Source organism: Magallana gigas, chromosome 8 (assembly GCF_963853765.1).
Source record: "Magallana gigas chromosome 8, xbMagGiga1.1, whole genome shotgun sequence".
In the NCBI taxonomy this organism is placed as follows: Eukaryota; Metazoa; Mollusca; class Bivalvia; order Ostreida; family Ostreidae; genus Magallana; species Magallana gigas.
In genome coordinates, this window is record NC_088860.1 from 44,312,998 (window position 1) to 44,332,365 (window position 19,368).

General features: G+C 37.7%; 1 protein-coding gene across 4 annotated transcripts in view; it reads left to right on the forward strand.

Moving 5' to 3' along the window:
• Positions 1–17,583, forward strand: part of LOC105327415 (tudor domain-containing 6) — a 23,937-nt gene extending 6,354 nt beyond the window's left edge. Inside the window, exons 10-26 of one of the 4 annotated variants that reach the window (XM_066069517.1) lie at positions 171–203; positions 1,363–2,040; positions 2,361–2,426; positions 2,899–2,995; positions 4,103–4,172; positions 4,499–4,799; positions 5,029–5,102; positions 5,380–5,481; positions 7,480–7,695; positions 8,112–8,292; positions 8,651–8,744; positions 8,980–9,174; positions 9,448–12,521; positions 14,200–14,322; positions 14,941–15,108; positions 15,353–15,568; positions 16,188–17,583. In XM_066069517.1, the coding sequence (XP_065925589.1) occupies positions 171–203; positions 1,363–2,040; positions 2,361–2,426; positions 2,899–2,995; positions 4,103–4,172; positions 4,499–4,799; positions 5,029–5,102; positions 5,380–5,481; positions 7,480–7,695; positions 8,112–8,292; positions 8,651–8,744; positions 8,980–9,174; positions 9,448–12,521; positions 14,200–14,322; positions 14,941–15,108; positions 15,353–15,568; positions 16,188–16,264 (5,765 nt within the window). In that variant the 3' untranslated portion in view covers positions 16,265–17,583. Of the gene's footprint in view, positions 1–170; positions 204–1,362; positions 2,041–2,360; positions 2,427–2,898; positions 2,996–4,102; positions 4,173–4,498; positions 4,800–5,028; positions 5,103–5,379; positions 5,482–7,479; positions 7,696–8,111; positions 8,293–8,650; positions 8,745–8,979; positions 9,175–9,447; positions 12,522–14,199; positions 14,323–14,937; positions 15,109–15,352; positions 15,569–16,187 lie in introns of all 4 variants that reach the window. The other 3 variants (XM_066069516.1, XM_066069518.1, XM_066069519.1) reach the window with 3 other exon arrangements.
• The last annotated feature ends 1,785 nt before the right edge of the window (positions 17,584–19,368 follow it).

Consider the following 19,368-nt stretch of genomic DNA (forward strand, 5'->3'; position numbering starts at 1 on the left):
CTTCACTACTGACTCTCCAATTTCATTTGGTCATTGGAAAAGCATTGTACATAATAAAAACAGAAAGATAGAATGTGACCAAAATCATGACCATGCCCCTTTAACGGTTATGTGAATGTTGTCTTGCTATGTGTCTGTACACTGTTAACGAGTTTTGATTTACCTGGCAGGAGAGCAGATAAAGGGAGATGAAGAAGCCCCAGGTACAAGGAGGCAGTCTCTGTCTCCAACAAAGTTCTGTCTTCATCATTTGACATTTCTACATTACATTGTATTTATATTTTTGTTGTATATAATGACAAAGGTATTGTCGGCTAGAATTCCTTGTTTAATTACATTAGGAGTAAGCACTCCCAGAGATTATTTCTGTTTGTGTTGTGCATTAACGTTGTTTTTTGGGAACTTAAACATGCTTTTCTCTTAAGGTACCTCACTACTACTAGACTTATACTTTTTACGACAATACGTCACAAGATGGCGATTTGAATGTTTTGTTAAACTATTTTTATCGTTCAGTTTGGTTGTATATCGTCGTAGCTCAGTGGTTGAAGTATTGGGCTTCTGAACCACAGATCATGAGTTCGAATACACTTAGAGCTTTTGTTCATGTTTACTGAATTACGAAAATGTAATTTTTCATCCAAAATTCCACATTTTTTGCCTATTTGCCTTAAATACTTCTTATCCATTATGATATCTACAACAATCAAGTAATTTTCTGCTGATTTGAGAAAATATTTCAAGGTGTAGTGAGCCACCTTAAAAGAAAGGGTCTCTTGAGAATTAACATATATTTTGTACAAATTACATAAGCCAAACTGAATGCAGTGTCCCATTTTCCTCTTACCCTGAATTAAAATATAATCTGCTGGAGATTACTTTCTACTCAGAGAAGAGATGTGCCTATGAAAATTACACAAATATTAAGCCAAACAATTTTAACTTTGAGAAATTCAACATTTCGATGATAACAGATAGCACTGCTTGATTTTTCCCATTTTTTAAAAATAAATGAGAACTCATGTACATGTAGTCAATTTTAATGGTAACATATGGTAAATTTCTAGTACAACACGAGGAATTACTTTCTGCATAATATCGTGAGAAGTGCAACTAGCCGATTTTTAGATCTCTCTTTAATTACATACATGTATCTGACAGTTACTAAATGGAAAATTTGGCACTTGTGATTTCATATTCTCTAATCTGATAAAAAAAGGTAGAAGTGAGAACTTGCTTGTATAAAGGAATCTGCAATATAATGTATAGGTTTTCTTTTTTTTAATTGACAAGACGCAATACAGAATTGACCTACTGTGGTAGCACTGTATACTGTGGTAACGCTCTCCTTCTGTTGGACAGGTGCCCTGGCCCAGGTTTCTCCGGCGGTGTCCTGTGGAAGATCGGAAGCCTCCACCACTATTGACCCCTCTCTTTTTCATTCTCCAGGAGGCAGTCAGCTTAGCATGCGATTTCATTCTATGGGCCGCGGTCGGGACATCAGCCCCAAACAAAATGGCGGAGGCCTTCTAGGAAATGGGCCTCAGGATTTCTACCCTCCCGATCAGCACCCTGGATACGCGGGAGATGCCCCTATGAGAATTACATCCAATGGAGATCATCGTTACGTGCAGGGGCGCAATGAAATGGGAGGCCATTTTAGGGGAAATTTCAGGGGAAGGGGAAACATGGGGTACAATAACATGGGAAGAGGGAATATGGGATTCAATAGCATGGGAAGAGAAAATATGGGATTCAACACTATGGGAAGAGGAAATATGGGATTCAACAACAGAGGAAGAGGCTACATGACCCATGATGGTATGGGAAGAGGGTATATTGGAAGGGGGAGGGGAAATATGGAATATGGGAGAGGGGGATATGGCCACTATGACATGAATTACCAGCAGCCATGGGGGTACAGGAACAACATGGAAGGTCCCTATCAGGGAGGATACAGGGAGGAATGGCACATGAACAACCCCTACCAGAAGCAGGGCTACAGAGGGGGGAGGGGCAGGTCCCCCAGGGGAGGCAGAGGTAGGGATTTGTTTCATTAAGTATGTCTTTGACACAATGTTAGAGTCATATATAGCAAATAGAATGAGGCTATGTTTGCAAGATTTAAGAAGATGTCTTGATATATTATTGACAAATGTTGTGTACTGGGTGATTTTATTATATTTGTGGTTCTTTGATGATTACAAATACAGCAAAAAGCATTACCAGAAATCGCACATCTGTCACATGCGTAGCCCAAAAGAAGATTTTCACTGTTTGTCTATAAGCCAGTTGTCAGATTGGTGGAAGTTGCTGTAGAATTTGATTAGATAATTACAGTTGTTGTGATTGTTTTGTAGGTGGTCAGACAGTAAAACCAGCGACTGAAATAACGGCGCGCCCATGTGCAAGATGTAAGACTACAGGTATGTTGAGACAGCTCTCCAAGATCAGTCTGATTCTGGTCACTGTTTCTTACTGTTCAAGCAGGCCTCTTACACACCACGTCAATGGAAAAAGTTCCATCAAAATGACCTAAACTTGGTGCATTATCTTTTAAAAAATGTACAGTCTAGTTATTAGATTTGACCATGGTTTATTTTTTATGGGCCCCTATATTACAAATTCACATCCTCAAGAACTAAGAAAGTGTTCAATCATTTTATCGTACAAGTAAATCCACAACAAATGTTAAACAAGTCCACATTATCTGTCTATCTTATGTAATTTTCATTATAATACACATGTACATGTACAGTTATTCATTGGAAATTTTTTTATGTATTTTTAAAAATTATTAGAATTGAATCAGTTAACATGATTAAAATAAACATACTGCAGTGAATAGCCTTTAAACACATTATGACATATTGATGATGCAGTTGTTTCCGTCTGTAGGAAGCCTACAGTGCAGTCGTTGTAAGACGCCCTACTGTTCTCACGAGTGTCAGAAGGAACACTGGCCGGAGCACCGCCCCCACTGTGTGGATATAGCGTAAGTATTACTGTGGATATAGCATAAGTAGTGATCTCCTAGCAGGAGCACCGCCCCCACTGTGTGGATATAGCGTGCATATTATTGTGGATATAGTGTAAGTATTAGTGTGGAATATCGTCAGTATTTATTTCCTGAGCGGAGGATCCTCCTTGGATGTGTGGATATTTCGTAAATATTGCTGTGGATATAGCATAAAAAGTGATCTCCTGGGAGGAGCACCGCCCCCGCTGTGTGGATAAAGCATTAGTATTAATTTCTTTGATGTAGCTTAAATATTTATACACTAGTAGTCATGGCTTCACAGACATAGTGTCAGACTTAGTATAATCACTAGTCAAAGCTTTGCTTCCAGTAGCTGCAATAATGTAGCCCTCTCAATTTTTTTTTTATAATTTCTGATGTGTACTGGAGAGGGCTACAATTCCACAGCATCTCCGTAATGGTGCAAAATTAACTTTTTCATATGGCTGACTTGGTCTGAAAAGATTGTTCTTATACTTGACTTCCTTCAGATATATGATTTTTAAAATCTCTTGTGATTTTATGGGATTTTAAGGTCAGTAAACATGGCGAACAAACATGCACAAAAAATACATGGTATATGGACTATACTTGATATTTTTGGATTAATGTGTGCCATACACAACTACTGTGTTTGAGTTCAGGTAAGGAATGCAAATGTTATTGTCATTTATATATGATTTTAGCCGAAATAGTTGTGGGAGTGAATCACTCCCGCACTTGCACCATTACAGAGATCCTGTGGAATTGTAGCTCTCTTTCCTTCCCCCCCCCCCCCCCCCCCCCCCCCCCAAAAAAAAGAAAGAATTAAAACAGAGAGGGCAACATTATTGCAGCTATGCTTCCAGTGAATCTACAAATCTTTAGATTGAGGTTAGTTCAGTTTGTAAAAAATCTTCGTCAAAAGATTTATACAAGTAACAATGTGCATTGCTTTTCATGTTTCTATACAAAGTACCAGTAGCAGGCATATTAGATATTTTTTATTCTATACATGTATATGCATCTGTGGAAGCTTTCAGTAATTTCGTCTGTTAAGGATAGTGCATTTTTATACTTTAATTTATTTACAAATGTTTTCAGGAAAAAGCTGGAAGAAGATGAATTTGAGAGCAGATTTGAAGTGGACATCGGAGATGATGCTGCATCAAAGGTAGGTTGTTTAAGGGGATGTCCACAAATATGTGAACAGTGATAAAGCATTTAGCTTCAAAGTTATCCCGGCATCTTTACCTTGCCTATAATTGAAAGTTTAAAACTTAGCATTTATTTCAAATTTTTCGAAATGATATATATTTTCTTTCATATGGGAGAGGTAAGGGGATGAACTCATCAACTTGAGAATGACTATGAGGCGAGATCAACAAAGCAAGCGCTTGCAAGAGCTCGCCTAAATGCCCTATACCTGCAACACAAATTTTATCGCACGCTTTATTGAGCTCGCCTGATTTCATGTAAGTGTATTCTTGCCTCTTTTAGGAGATGAAGGCTTATGCCAGAACTATTGTACGAGAACAGTACAGTAAACAGAGTGCTCAGCAGATGTCTCCCCAGGTCAGCCAGCCGACCAATGGCCCCAGTCAGGTATCCCCAGGGGTCAGGAGGGACCAAACAAGATCCCAGGGAGTCAGGCCACAGTCAAGTCAGGCATCCCCTGGGGTGAGACAGAGTCAGCCCTCACCCCAACAAAGCAGCAAGGAGTCCTCTGTACCCCCCAAGTCCAGCCCTGCCCCCAGTTCCTCTGTTCCTCCTTCAAGGGTCCGCTCCAGCCCACCTACTGGTAAGATGTGTGATGTTTCTCTGTAGACAGGTAGAGAGGCATCGGTTTTTAGTACATGTATATGCATTTAATTATCTACAATGATTATGTTCATAATGTTATTTCATTTTAGCATCTTTTTAAATAAAATTTTCAGGTAACATTGTATGTTTTCTAAACTGTGTTCTTTTATGTGCAGTGAATGATATTAAAATGACTTCATTTTCTATTTTGGACTCTGATTTTACAGAATCACAGAGATTGAATTCTTCTTGGGTGGCCAAAATCACAATGAAGCAGTTAGAAGTTGGACAGGAGTCACAGGTAGGTGTCAGGGAATGGTCAACAAACTATCACGTCAAATCTGCTTCATAATTTTAAATATGGTATTTTTGGCCTGTGAGCTGTAGAGAAAAATTCCATGAATTTAAACTTAGAAATTGAAAATATTCATATATTTTTATAGGAAGATTTTGTACTAAAGGAGATAAATATAGTTTAAAAATGGCCATAACCCTCTAGCCCTTGTAGTAGATATATTTAATGAGTTTATCCTGGGTACAGTATACTAGTAACAGTGCTGTTGGTTTCTGGTCCTCAGCTTGTACTGGTGGACATTGATGACCCGGGCAGAATCATCTTCCAGTTCCCCGTTATGGAGGACATGCAGGCTCTACAGGACAACGACGCCAGGATGAAAGAGGTCAGCGCTTTTCTTATCATTAGACGGCCATTTTATGGTTGACCATTGTATTATGCAGACCTGTAGTATGAGGGGTTGTGTTTTTCCTTGTGGTTCACTTAAAACATTAGAATGAGTTATGCTAGTTATGCAAGAATGATAGATGTAGCTTTTGGAAGTGTGCATGTTGAATGTTTTTGTTTATTTTTCACTTCCAATGCTACCTGTAATACTAAATGTACATGTATTGCAGGCTTGGGGTAATGCTAAATGTAATGGTAATGCATTGCAATGCATTACATGTTTTCAAAGTAATTCTAGTAATGTGTAATGCCTCAAAATTAGCATTACAAGTAATGCTAATGTAATGCATTACTTTACAAAATCTAGTGTAATGCTGGCATTACATGGCATTACTTTGCATTACTATGCATATTTACATGTATGCATGTTCGCTTTAAAAAATGTGATGAATAAATGAATAGTTGAAATTGAATTTGATTAAATTTATTTTGAAAGAACAAAGAAATAATTATAATTAAGAAAAAAATGTTTTAATTGTACATGTTTTATTAAAAAAAGTTTTTTAAAATTCATTTTTGAATTGTTTATATTACTTATATTACTAAAGATAACAGCACAATTTCATAACAGAGAGTGTTGTTATTAAGATAAGAGTTTTTAATCATTTAAACAATTTACTCCAATTAGTTTGCACTTCAATAAGAAATGTGTCAACAACACACTATGCCCCAAGGATAATCTAAGTATCAAAACAATCTATTGTTATAAGAAGTGCTAAACACCCCAATCCCCTTCCTTTCGCTATGTCACAATAGAATAGGAGACAGACATGCACCTTTGAAAGCATGATGAATGCACTGTCCATCCATGATGAAAATCAATATCACTTCCAATATTATAACCCATTTGAAAATAATCTTACTTATTTTCTCTCTTTCTCTCTGTCTGTCTCTCTCTCTCTCTTGTATATTAATTACACTGTACATTAGTTTGGACTGATAGAAAATACAAGATTCATGTATTTTTTCTATTATTGCACTTAATATATCCTAAGATAAAGATCGTCAAACAGTACTTTTCAGTCCAAGCTTCGACTGCTCCTGTAAAACATTTATTTAGTATAGCTGGGAAGATTTTCAAACTAACAGGATGCAGTTAAAAGATGAACCTTTTGAAACTTCGATCATAAAGTGCAACAGCAATCTTTTGTCTTAAAGTGTCCCCCGTAAAAAGAAATACGACTAAAATGTATTAAGAATTATAACTGGGAAAAATCATCTGTTTATAAATTAATAAAATTAAGTGTCCAAAATTATAAAGATTTGTGTAATCTGGGAATATATCTATATTTAGCTTTTAAAAACCGCTATATTATTACATTATTTGTTTTTGTTACGCATGTTATCCTGTGTCTCTATTTCATATCTGATATTGTATCGTGCCAAATGTCTATAAATATCATTTTACTTATGTAATATGTTGTTCATATTGCCACAATATGATTATATATTGAGCAAATAAAGAATGACTTTTGTTTATTCATTGAATTTGAACCTGATACTGAGCATGAAGCTGTAGATATGTTAAGGAGTGTTGTATATTTGAAACATTTGCAAAAACTCTTTATTAGCTTTACTTTAAAAAAAAAAGTAATGGTAATGGTAATGCATTACTTTACTCATGTAATGGTAATGTAATGCATTACTTCAAGAAAATCAAGTAATGGTAATGGTAATTTAATGCCCAAATTCATGAAGTAATGGTAATGTAATGCATTACTTTACAATGTAATTCGCCCCAAGCCTGATGTATTGACAATGTTGCTAAAACTCAATTCCAGAGATATGACATGTTTGCTGTCATTAAAGTTTTGGTAATCTGAAGTAGTTTATATGATCAAAATATAAACCAACTCGGTCCAAAAAACTTTGATTGACATCTTTATGTTTGATTGACATCATTGTGTTTGATTGACATTGTGATGTTTGTTCGCAGGTGTTAGACAGAGACCACACCAATGTGTCGGCCCCAGCTGTTGGTGAGTTCTATGCCGGTCAGTTTGTGGACGGCAGCTGGTACCGCTGTCGAGTGGATGCCTGTGACCTTGACCAGAATGTGACTGTTACCTACATAGACTACGGCAACAAGGAGGTGGTGCCCTGCAGCAAGCTTAGGAAGCTGAGACCCGAGTGGTGCTCTCTGCCTGGACAGGTGGGTGGGAGGTGGAACCCTACATATGAAATCGTGAACAGATTTTTGTCAAGTTTCTTTAGTTTACATTTGTCAAAAAAATAAAAGTGAGATTTTAAAATCTGCAAGATGTGCCTCAATCTTACAATCCTACGAGGATAATTATTCCTCACATTTTATTAGAATGTGTCATGACTTGATACATATACATGTTTATGGTTTACTTCACTGTGAAAAAAATGTACAATTTCTATCTTTTTGCATACATATATGATTTGATTTCATCAGTCTGTTATAGTTGCCTTACATGTAGTAGGACCTTGTGTTTTTCATTATCAATTATATGTAACATTGTGTTTATTGCTTTCATTAAATTGTCATTGTTGGTATGAACCTTAACCATTTATTATTGTATTTGTCATTGAATTCTTCATTAGGCTGTTATAGTTGGGCTGGATGGAGTGGGGCCACAGATGGACAGTCAGTTCTGGAGTCAGCAGGCGGTGGACCGAGTCAAGGAGCTGCTGCCCCCCACACAGACGAGTATGAAGATGTACCAGGTCACGTGTACCGCCAGGGACGGGGACAGGACGCTAGTCAATGTGCTGGACGCTAACGGTAAGGGGGGACTCTGTAGTTCAACGGATAGCTTAGTAACAATACAAAAAAGTTTGCATAAACCAACACCAACTGATGTGCTGTAGTTTTAATAACAATTTTAATTTATATACAGGTGCAGGAAAGCCTGTATGATTTAATGATATCCAATTTTATGGAGTTTGATTTAGTTTTGACACTTCTTTAAAATGCATCAGCTGTCCTTTCCATTGAATCAATGTTGGTTAAAACATGTTTCACAATATTGGCAAACAAAAAAGAAAATATTCAATCCTTCTAGTTAAGATGGTCTATCAAAAAGAATGAGGAGAAGAGAAAATAAGAAAATGCTCTGTTTTCTTTTTCTCTGTAATGACAGGTCAGGATGTTGGTGAGACACTGATAAATTCAGGGCTTGCAGCAAAGACAACACCACAGACAAAGACAACGCCACAGACCAGAGGGCCTCAGTTGTAAGTGTCTGATAATGATCACGTCATTCACATCTAGAATGCAGCAATTAGGCCAAATATGAGTTCTTTAACTAAAAACTAAAAATTATACTGCAGCAGGCAGGTTTCAAGTTGATAAACAGGAATAACTCAATTTTCATATAAATTCATCAATGGAGCAACATTTAACCTGATGCAGCAGTACCAATACTTTATTTTTTTGCCTTGTATATTTATCAATGATTGTCATCCACAGCATAGACGTAGATGCCAAAGAACTAGCTAGCCTGTGTGAGGGGTGGACGGTGGGGGAGAGGTACCTGGTGCTCATCACAGAGAGGGAAGGTCCCCAAAATCTCCACGCCCAGGGGCTGCAAGCCATCGACGTGTTCGCCCAGTTCTTTAATGAGGTGCAGGAGGAGTGTTCTGCTATGCAGATGGAGTTCTATCGGTGAGTATTTCTTTGCCTATTGAGAATCTGGTCTGACAGTTTGAAAAGAAACAGACTTTCGTATCTACCCTTTTCAAAGTGTTGACGTCTATAGCGGGTTTAAATACTGTGAAAAAATCCAATTGTGATATTTGTAATGTGTAAACTTTTATTTCGGTTTAAATGTGGAAAGAAAATTAAAGTAAGTAGGAAATAATAAACCTATTTTTTGTGGACTTCAGTATCTTATGCATGTACAATTGATTGTAATGACACATTATCATATGATTTCAGACCGAAGAGGGTCGGGGAGCTGGTCTATGGACTATATGACAACAACTGGTATCGAGCCGAAGTCCTTAGTCTGTCTGGTCAAGCAGCCAAAGTCTTCTTCATTGACTACGGCAACTGTGAATTGGTTCCTTTTAAAAACCTTCGGCAGGCGACCAGTCTTTGCCAGAAACAGCCTGTGTTCTGTGTACCCTGTCAGCAGGTGGGCCTGGATGCTGGGATGGCTAACGACAAAGTCGAGGAGATATTTAATCAACTGACCTACAAAGACAATCCAAGGGAGCTCAGTCTCGTTTACAAAGGCAGAAAGGGAGGGAAAGCAGTGGTGGACTTTTTGAGTGATCAAGGAGAATTAGTTTCTGTGTTGATCCCCAAGATTTCGACTCCGACCCGAGTGATGGCGGGGGATATTGAGTCTCTGACCTTTCCAGAAGATGGAAGTCCTGCTTCCTGTGTTATGATGTCTATAAATTCTATGGCCTCTTTCTACGTCTACCGCGGGACAGATCTTGAGAAGGTTATGAAAGAAGTTGCAGAGATCTGTGCCAAAGATCAATCTGCCTACGACCCAACTGTTGGTGAGATGGTCCTGGGCCAGTTTTCTGAAGATAAGAGTTGGTACAGGGCGAGAGTCCTGAATGTATCAGGAGATGAAGTTATGCTGCTGTACACAGACTTTGGCAATAAGGAGAAGGTAGGCAAAGATGCTATACGAAGATTTGATCCAGCTCTGTCCAAATATCCCCATCAGAGTGTCCACTGCAAAATGGCTTCCGTGACCAAGTCCATGGAAACACCAGACCTTCTGCAAGTATTCGCAAGCTTGTACAACCAGCCAGTGCAGATCAAACTGAAGGGTTCCAATAATACCGACCCAGTGGAAGTCGAGGTTGTTATGGAGGATGGCAGCAGTGTTAACCAGACCATTGTAGAGTTGTTTCCTGATGAAGCAACCTCAGCAGCTAGTTCTACCAACCAGGCTGCTGCTTCTGCTACAAGCTCAGCCGCTTCTTCATCAGGTACAGCAGCTACTTCCCCGGTTACCACTGGGTCTACTTCTACAGTCAGCAGGCTGCAGTTTCAGAAAGCTGCTGTTCCTTTGGATGGGAGTCAGCTACAGTGCTCCATAATTGAATTTACTAGTCTGAATTCTTTCCATTTGCAAATAATCAGGAAAGGAGAAATCGAAGCTTTGATGACTCAACTTGAAAAAGTTGGTGAAGATAAAACACCATACCAACCTGAAGTAGGTGATGATGTGTGTGCCATATATTCTCTTGATTCACTGTGGTATAGGGCTCGAGTGTTAAAACAGTTAGATGGCAACTCTTATTTGGTTTATTTCGTGGACTTTGGAAATTCTGAAAATGTTGCTGTCAGTGAAATTCGTAAATTGAAGCCAGAGTATGTGAAGCTGCCATGTCTAGCTGTTCACTGCAGACTGTCCGCACCGGGGCCTCTCTCAGAGGATCTGAATCCAAAGTTTGGGGAGCTTGCCATGGGAGGAACACTATCGTTTCAAGCTGTATCGCAGGAGGATGACATGTACAGTGTTAAGATGTTCAGAGATGATGGTGTTTGTATCAATGACGCTCTGTTAGGCACTAGCTCGTTTTCTACACCACCTCCTGTGGCGGCAGCATCAACAAACGCAGCAGAAGTGGCTAAGAGTCAAGCTGCTGCCAAGTCTGAGCCAGTGGCCTCTGGGAAGAGGAAGATCCCGGAGTTTGACATGCCTATGGATGGAAGGAAGCTTCCATTTCTGATCACTAACATATTCAGTCTGGGCTCCTTCCATGCACATTACTACACAGAGGAGAGCCGGGAAAGGTTCACCGCCTTCCTAGAACAGATCAGTGTTTACTGTGCGGGGATCCCTGAGCCGTACAGCCCAGCGGTCGGGGAGGAAGTGTGTTGTCAATTCTCTGCCACAGAACAATGGTTGAGAGCTCAGGTACTACTGGTTGAGGGTGATACATACGACGTACAATTTGTGGACTATGGGAATATTGTCAAAGTGCAGAAGGAGGAGATTCGCAAACTAGATGACTCTTTCACCCTCATGCCAAAGCAAGCCATTCATTGTTCCTTATCCAGCTCCATTGATCTTAATTCACCTAACCTCATTGAAAAGTTTGAAGAAATGGTGAGAAATAGTATTAGCTTCATTGTGGCTGTGAAGAAAGAGAGTGATTTGTATGAGGTGAAAATATCCACTGAGGAAGTGGAGGATATCACGGAGAGGTTGAGAGAATTGCCGGCCGGTTTTGTGCCGCGTGTCTTAACGGTGAATGGACCCAGGGAACCCTGTGTGTTTGTGGACATGGACAGCTTCAGTTCTTTCTATGTACAACTAGTGGGGCCTCCTTACAAGGAGGCGCTTACTGACCTTGAAACAAAACTCGAAACTTTCTGTCAGACGCCATACATCCCATACAAGGCTCGAGATAACGAACTTGTCTTGACCAAATTCGCAGTGGATGGGAAGTGGTACCGAGCTAGAGTGCTGGAAGTGATGGACGAGTCGGTGTACAGGGTGTTGTTTATTGACTTTGGAAACAAGGACCTGGTAGAGGGAGGGGTTCTCCGGGAGATCGACCCCACCTTCCTGTCCGTGCCTAATTCTGGGATCCACTGTAAACTGGCGGGGCTGGGAGAGAGTGAACCGGTGGCAGCTCTACAGCGGTTTGCTGAACTCACCGCAAACAACCTGTTACAGATGGAGGTGGTGGCGGTGGAGGGTGAGCTGCATGAGGTGGTTCTGTTTAATCAGGACGGTGAGAATATCAACGAACAAGTACTCCAGACCATCCAACAGTGTGAACTCTCCACTGGAAGTCCGTCGCTTGAACAGAATACTCAGGAGGCCGTGCCGATCAAAGACACACCACAATGTGCGGTGACACCAACTGCGACAGAGGTAGGAGCCGGTAGTGACTCGGCCCCAATGGTTCAGAGTTCCAACATCCGCCTGAGGGACATGGCCCATGTGACACCACCCAGGGAGGAGTTTAGTGTGGTCATCACCTCTATAGATTCCCCCGACGAGTTCTTCTGTCAGATGGCCGATCAACAAGGTCTGTGTATAAGCTGCTTACTTTGATTGTAAATGTAGTGCCTCATATTATGTTGTGCCTCATATTACCGTATAACGGGTATTTTTTACGTGCTGCTAATTTTTACTAATTTTTACGAGTTTTATAAATCCGTAAAAATTAAACGCGTAAATTTTCACAGAAGTAAACAAACACCGCACGTAAATTTCTACATCGTATGTATGAGAGTAATGCTTATGACCTTCAGCTCAGTCCCTGACGGCTGTACCTGTAGGTATATTTGAGCGTTTTTGGTCACGTGGTGATAACAGTTCAGATCTTATTTTTTAAAACTACATATAATGCCACGTTAGTAGCTAGATGTCTTTTTTGGTTGGGAGAGAAAGAAGGAGAGACAGAAAAAAATGTTGAAATGAAGTTGTCTTTCTTTTTATCCCGGTAAATCGAACTGAGACGAGCACATGGTGTACATCAATGATGATACCCAGATAAATAGGAATAAGTAAAGTGTATATCACATATGAAATAAAGTTAAATGTAAAAAGTAAGGATGTCAACGAGTACCCGGTTAACCGGGTACTTGATCGAACGTCCGAGTATCGAATACTAAAATCGGTACTCAGTTACTCGGATGTATATTTTTTAATATTTCCAAGTTTATTAAATAATGCATTAAAACATCGGTTTTAAAACTTTTAAAAAATGTCCATTGCACTTGTACATAGAGTAATCAGGATTTCCTACGCCTCTAAATATGCTAAATGACCGTAATCGCCTGTGGCAGTGTTTATATAGTAATTATCGTGACCAAGCACCTGTTACCTAGCCTTTCTCACCTTTGGCTGTCTTCTACCCTTATTTTTGGCTTACTTTAATGATTTGTTTTCACTGAACTTCGTCGTTTATATAGTCTATTATATAAATTAAATAGCACACAGTAGAGAAATTGAACAGACCTAAAATGCCGCCATCGACTTCAAAGGTCTGGAAATATTTTAAAAGAACTGAAGATTCAAATACGTAAAATGTCAGCTGTGCGTCAAGTAAACTTATTCTATACGGGGGGAACGACAAACATGTTAAATCACACTCGTCTTAAACATAAGAAGGAATTTCTACAAAAGTGACCAAAGTTTTTACAGTTATCAATGTACTTGTTCATATTTATTTACACTCTTACCGAGTACCCGGGTACTCGATCGGAAAAACGTCCGAGCAAGCGAGTACTAAAAATTGACCGATTTGACATCCCTAGTATAAACACAATTACAGATGATTTTAATTTTTACGGACATGTCCAATTCGTAAAAAATAACGCGTAAAAATTCAAATCACCCTATTTTATGACAAATTCGTAAAAATTTACAGCAGTAAAAATTACCCGTTTTACGGTATGTTGTGCCTCATAGTACATGTATGTGTTTCTCTTGACTAATATCATGAATGTATTTAAAATTATTTCTGTCACCATAATTTTGGTATCAGCATCTAACAAGATATGAAACAGTCACTACTCCTATATAGGAAGAAAATCCACAAAATTACACCCAAACAAACTTTTAATTACAGTCCACTGAATTGGGCCCCAACAAATTTAAATGATTCCTTTTAATGTTAAAAATATTTCAAACATAACACTATATCCATTTTGTTCTGTTTATTGATTTGTCTACATACTGAACTGTTGCTGATTTGACAGCTTTTGCTAGCCTGGCCCTGATGATGGAGTCCATGATGCTGTACTGCGAGACAGAACCTAGTGATCCCGGCCAGAAGTACATTGTGGGGGACATGTGTTGTGCCTTCTACAACTGCTCCTCTTGTAAGAGTCTTCTTTGTAATCCACCCATCCATTGTAGTCCAGTCTTTGTAATCCACCCATCTATTGTAGTCCACCCTTTGTAATCCACCCATCTATTGTAATACACCCATTGTAGTCCAGTCTTTGTAATCCACCCATTGTAGTCCAGTCTTTGTAATCCACTTATTTTCAAATAACCAGAAAAAATTTAAGTTGAAGCGACCAGTGAATTTATTTTAAGTTCAAGCCCTGGTCATAATTTTAAAAATGCAGTTTTCTGGATGTAGAACAAGTCTGATTGTATTAATTTGAAAAAGTTTTTAACAAAGGTGTTTGAAGAAAATTGTATCAGTTTATTCTGTCAATAAGTGATTTGCATTTCTAAGCTTAAACACAACAGGAGGAGGATGACAATACAGAGGTTCTGTCCAGCAGAGCACCGCTAACTAATGCTGTCAAACAATTATTTTTTTAGTTGCTTTTTTTTAAGAAATGTATTAAATCAGTGAAACTGCAAATTCTCAATTGACCTTTGGAAAGTCAAGCTGAAAGCCCAGTAACCATCTATTAAATGTATGCAGCTGTTCTGACATTATCTTTGACATGTTAAATAGAAGAACTGTGTTCTGTTTACAGCAGACGGGGGCTGGTACAGGAGTGTGGTTACAGAGACCTTCCCCAACGGGTCTTACAATGTGCAGTATGTAGACTTTGGGAACCGAGCCATACTTCCCGGGGAACAGCTCCGACCAATGAAGCCCGACTTTACAGAGCTCCCAATTCTTGCCTTTAAATGTGCCCTCCATGGTAAAACACAGGAATACTAGTATTTAATGTTATTCCTTTATACAGGATTTGTCTTTCACTCTCTTAATCTCTATATTTTAAATCTTGTTTCAAAAGAGGGGCGGGGGGCTGTTTTTGGAAGATTTAGATTTCGAAATATTAAGATAAATAATCATATTGTAGTCTCATTTTGAAATGGTTTTCAGACATTGCACAATCTTTGAGCAACCTCTCAGTAACATAACTCCATCTGTATCATTTCCAGGCGTCATAGCTCCTCAAGGATCCTGGTCAAATGCAGCCTCAGAGAAACTAGGTCAGTTCCTGAACCAGCCCCTTGACGCCTGCCTACGTGACCGGCGGGGGGATACGTTGGTGCTCCAGCTCACCCAGAAGGTACAGGAGGAGGCGGGGGTGAGGGAGGTAGATGTGGGGGAGTACCTGGTCAATGCCGGGGTGGCAGAGTCAGAGTCCAACACAGGTAAGGACTGGTGAACGTTCAATTCAATTCATTAACCAATTAAGGGCTTCCAGTAGGCTACAAAATGGTATTACATTAATGTAAATAGACAAATGAACTTAAGACGGAAAGATTTACACGTATACATGACTGTTTAATAATTTGTATATCATCTGTGTTTTAATAAATCAGAAGAACTGAAATGTTAGTTCCATCCAGTATGGGAGTTACTATCCAAAAAAACTGGTTGCATTTGTCAAATTTTGGCTTTAAAAAAAGGGAAGAAAATTTGTTTTATAAAGATGTTGAGCAAAAAAGCCCACAAAAGACAATTATGGAGTTGCCCAACAGAATACTGTAAACATATTATATATTGGTGTGTAGATTTGAATTAGGGTATATCTGAATGTTACTATTCTTTAGTATATGTACGCATGGCATTTAGCAATGTACTTGATTTAGCGGAACATGAATTCTGCCAAAAACGCTAATAAAATACCCAGCCAAATGTAATATACTTACAGTATTTCAGAACATATCTTATTGCAGACATTTAATATACTTATATATACAGATGTAATATATTAATATAAATAGTGTTCAATTTTGAATGTACTTGATTGTTGGGTATTTTTGACAGCTGATGAGGCTGCCTTGATTCAACAACAGATAGCAGCTCTACAGGCCAAACTGAAGCAACTTAATCCCCAGACCTGACAGACTTGGTCACGAGACTCAAAAAAAGGCAAAGTGTCAGGGACTCCAATCCAAAAACAGCTGATGGACTCGTCTTCTTTTTCCTTAAAAGTTTGACACAAACAGATTTGTTGAGGGATGTAGGTTTTTAAAGTTTGATACAATGAATTTTTGTTTCAACATCAATATGGTTTCAGATTCTCGAGCTCTGCAAGGTTCTCTCTTAAGAAAAGTTGCTCAGGATGTGAAGGCTGCCAAGGTCTTTGTCCGACTTAAATCTGCAGTTTGAAGTGTGATGTTATTCTTTTTTTCCACCAGATATCTTTTTATCTGACTATTTGGATGGCTTTATCATAGTACATGTACTTATGTTCAGAAAGGAGTTTTTAAAAACTTGTTTTAATGGTCCTATAAATGATTTTACATTGGTTTCTTTGAAGTTATTTCTGTATACCTTGGATCCACATAAATATATGAACCTAAAGATGTATGAATTCAAGCTTATAAGCTACATATTCCTTTAGAATTTCTTTTTCTTATACACTGTGTACATGAAGTCACATCAGGCAGACATTTTTTCTATATTCTTTTCAGAGAAAATCTGTTATATAACTGTCTATTAAGAAGTTGATTTTTTTCAATGTAAACAAACTGTTTAATTAATGTTTTTTCTGCATCAACCTTTTGCATTTGTCTTGAAGTGGACACAGAGTTTTTAACGATGTTAACTTCGTTGTCTTAGTTGAAAAATCATGTGAATCATTCTTCTCTCAGCTAGTCCACCCTTCACTTCTGGACTTGACAAGGCTTTTAGTGATTAGCTGCCATCGCTCTTTGAGTCTTTTTATTGCAGTCAATGAATGCATTGATTTTATTAAATGCAGACAACTGCAGTATTTTGTGGTATTTTCTCTACTCGTAAATAAATGGTCAACAAGTAATAAAAGTCCACTGAAGCAGATAAAGGATGGACATTGTGTACTAAGAATTTAAATAGCTGTACATAGTTTTAAGCTGTTTTGTTTATACTTTGCTAATTAAGCATGAAGAATTGTCTAATAATATTCTACAATTATAATTAAGATATGGAGATGTTATAACTGATAGTTTAGAGTTTTTCAATTTTTTCCCCTAAACTTGTGAATTCAGATGCAGTCTTTTTCATTGAAATCTTGACTAAGCAGATATGCTGATGTTTGAATATTATTTTTTCTGAATATTTTCTTTTACAAGGACTGAAATCAACATGCAGGTTACATGAATTGGGATGCGAATTTTTTTGGTGACTTTTTACATACCGGTAACTGCGAAAAATTGGGGATTGAAAATGTCTGAAATAATTCCCCAATGCTGTTGTTCCATCTTTGTTGCAAGAATAAAAGGCAGGTTTTTGTTTCTGTATACATGTATGTAGACTGTTTGAATAATGATTATTCTGCAGGTGATGATAATGTATTACATCTACCAGCATATCTCTCCTGGTATATGAACACAGTGTAAAGGGTTTAAATAAGCTTCTTGAATTTGTAAGTTTTTCAAGGTCTTGAAATTGGTAGGAAAGTGTACTATGGATAGTTCTTTAATTTTTCAGCTGTGAATAAACTTGCCAACAGTGCCTGTAAAAATCTAACGCCATATCTTCTTTAAAATATGATAGGACCTTCTTTACTGATGGCTCAAACCTTGTCATCTTTAACACATTCCATTTTAACTTGATCAATTCCATTTGATCAAATTCTTTGTCTGGTTGTTAATTACATAGAAAACAACTGAAAACAATGCACATTTAATAAAGTTTTTATTTCCAATGAATAACAACTGCTTGTTAAGAAAATTGATTTCAGTATTAAAAAAATATAACAACAAAAGAACCAAGCATGGTCTGACAACTCATGAATTGTGAAGGGAAAATATCAGCTTTCCCTCATCACTGCAAGAGTAAGGTTTAAGAATGTTCTTAACAACTGCTTGTTAAGAATACCACGTTTAAGCTACTGCCTTACAACTGCTTATTTAAAACATAATAGACGATTTCAAGACATAAGGCTTATCAAAAATTGTGAATAAAAATACAACGAGAAACAATTCAGAAAATTGTAAGGTAGAAGATTCCAAGCTTGCATTTCTTAACAACTGATTGTTAAGAATAGCTATTACAAACTAAATAAAAATTATTTTGACACTGCTAAAATCCACTTTTAACAATCAGTAGCAGATTGTGATTCATAAAATTTTCTTAACAACTACTTGTTAAGAAAATTGTGTTTACAATAAAACCGTTACTGCATGTAACAAGTCATGTTTAGATTATCAAAGATGGCTTTTGATGCAAAATATGACAACTGATTGTTATGAATGCCAAAATCTCTCACAGTGCAAAGTTTGCAAGTCCTAACAACTGGTTGGCAAGAATCAAGCAAAAAATCAAGTTATTGGTTTGTAAACCTCTACAAAACCGTGTAAACAACTGCTTGGTTAGAATATCAGAATTTGCTTCACAGAGAGCAACTCTTAACAACTGATTGTTAAGAATGCCGAAATCTAAACGCCATTGGGAAAGATTGAGGAAATTTGTAAAATTTGTTGGTCTTAACAACTGGTTGGTAAGAATTAGGCAACGAATCAAGTTTAACATTTGCAATCCTTCACAAACCTGAATTTGAAACTTCTTAACAACTGCTTGTTAAGAATGTCAGAAGTTAAGTTTTTCTGTGTGCAACGCCTAACAACTTGTTGATAAAGAATTTATTCTTAATAATAAAGGTAAGATAACTCTGGAAGCAATAACAATGTATTTCTTAACAACCACTTGTTAAGAAACTCTCAAAAGATGCTCAAAACAAACTTAACGCTGTTGTTACGTTTAGAATACATTTGTTCATGAATATGAATTGATATCAATTGCCAATGACAAGATGATATTCAACGCTATAAATGTCTGTCCTAAATGAATAAGTAATCAAGGAGACTAGAATGGAGAAGCACAAAACATGCAGAATTAATTAGTTATATATAATATATCAATTATATTTATCTTCAATGATTTAGTTAAAGATTCAAGCTGACGAAAACACACTTTTTCTATATCGTTATCTTCACCAAGTATTTATTTGTGTATATATATA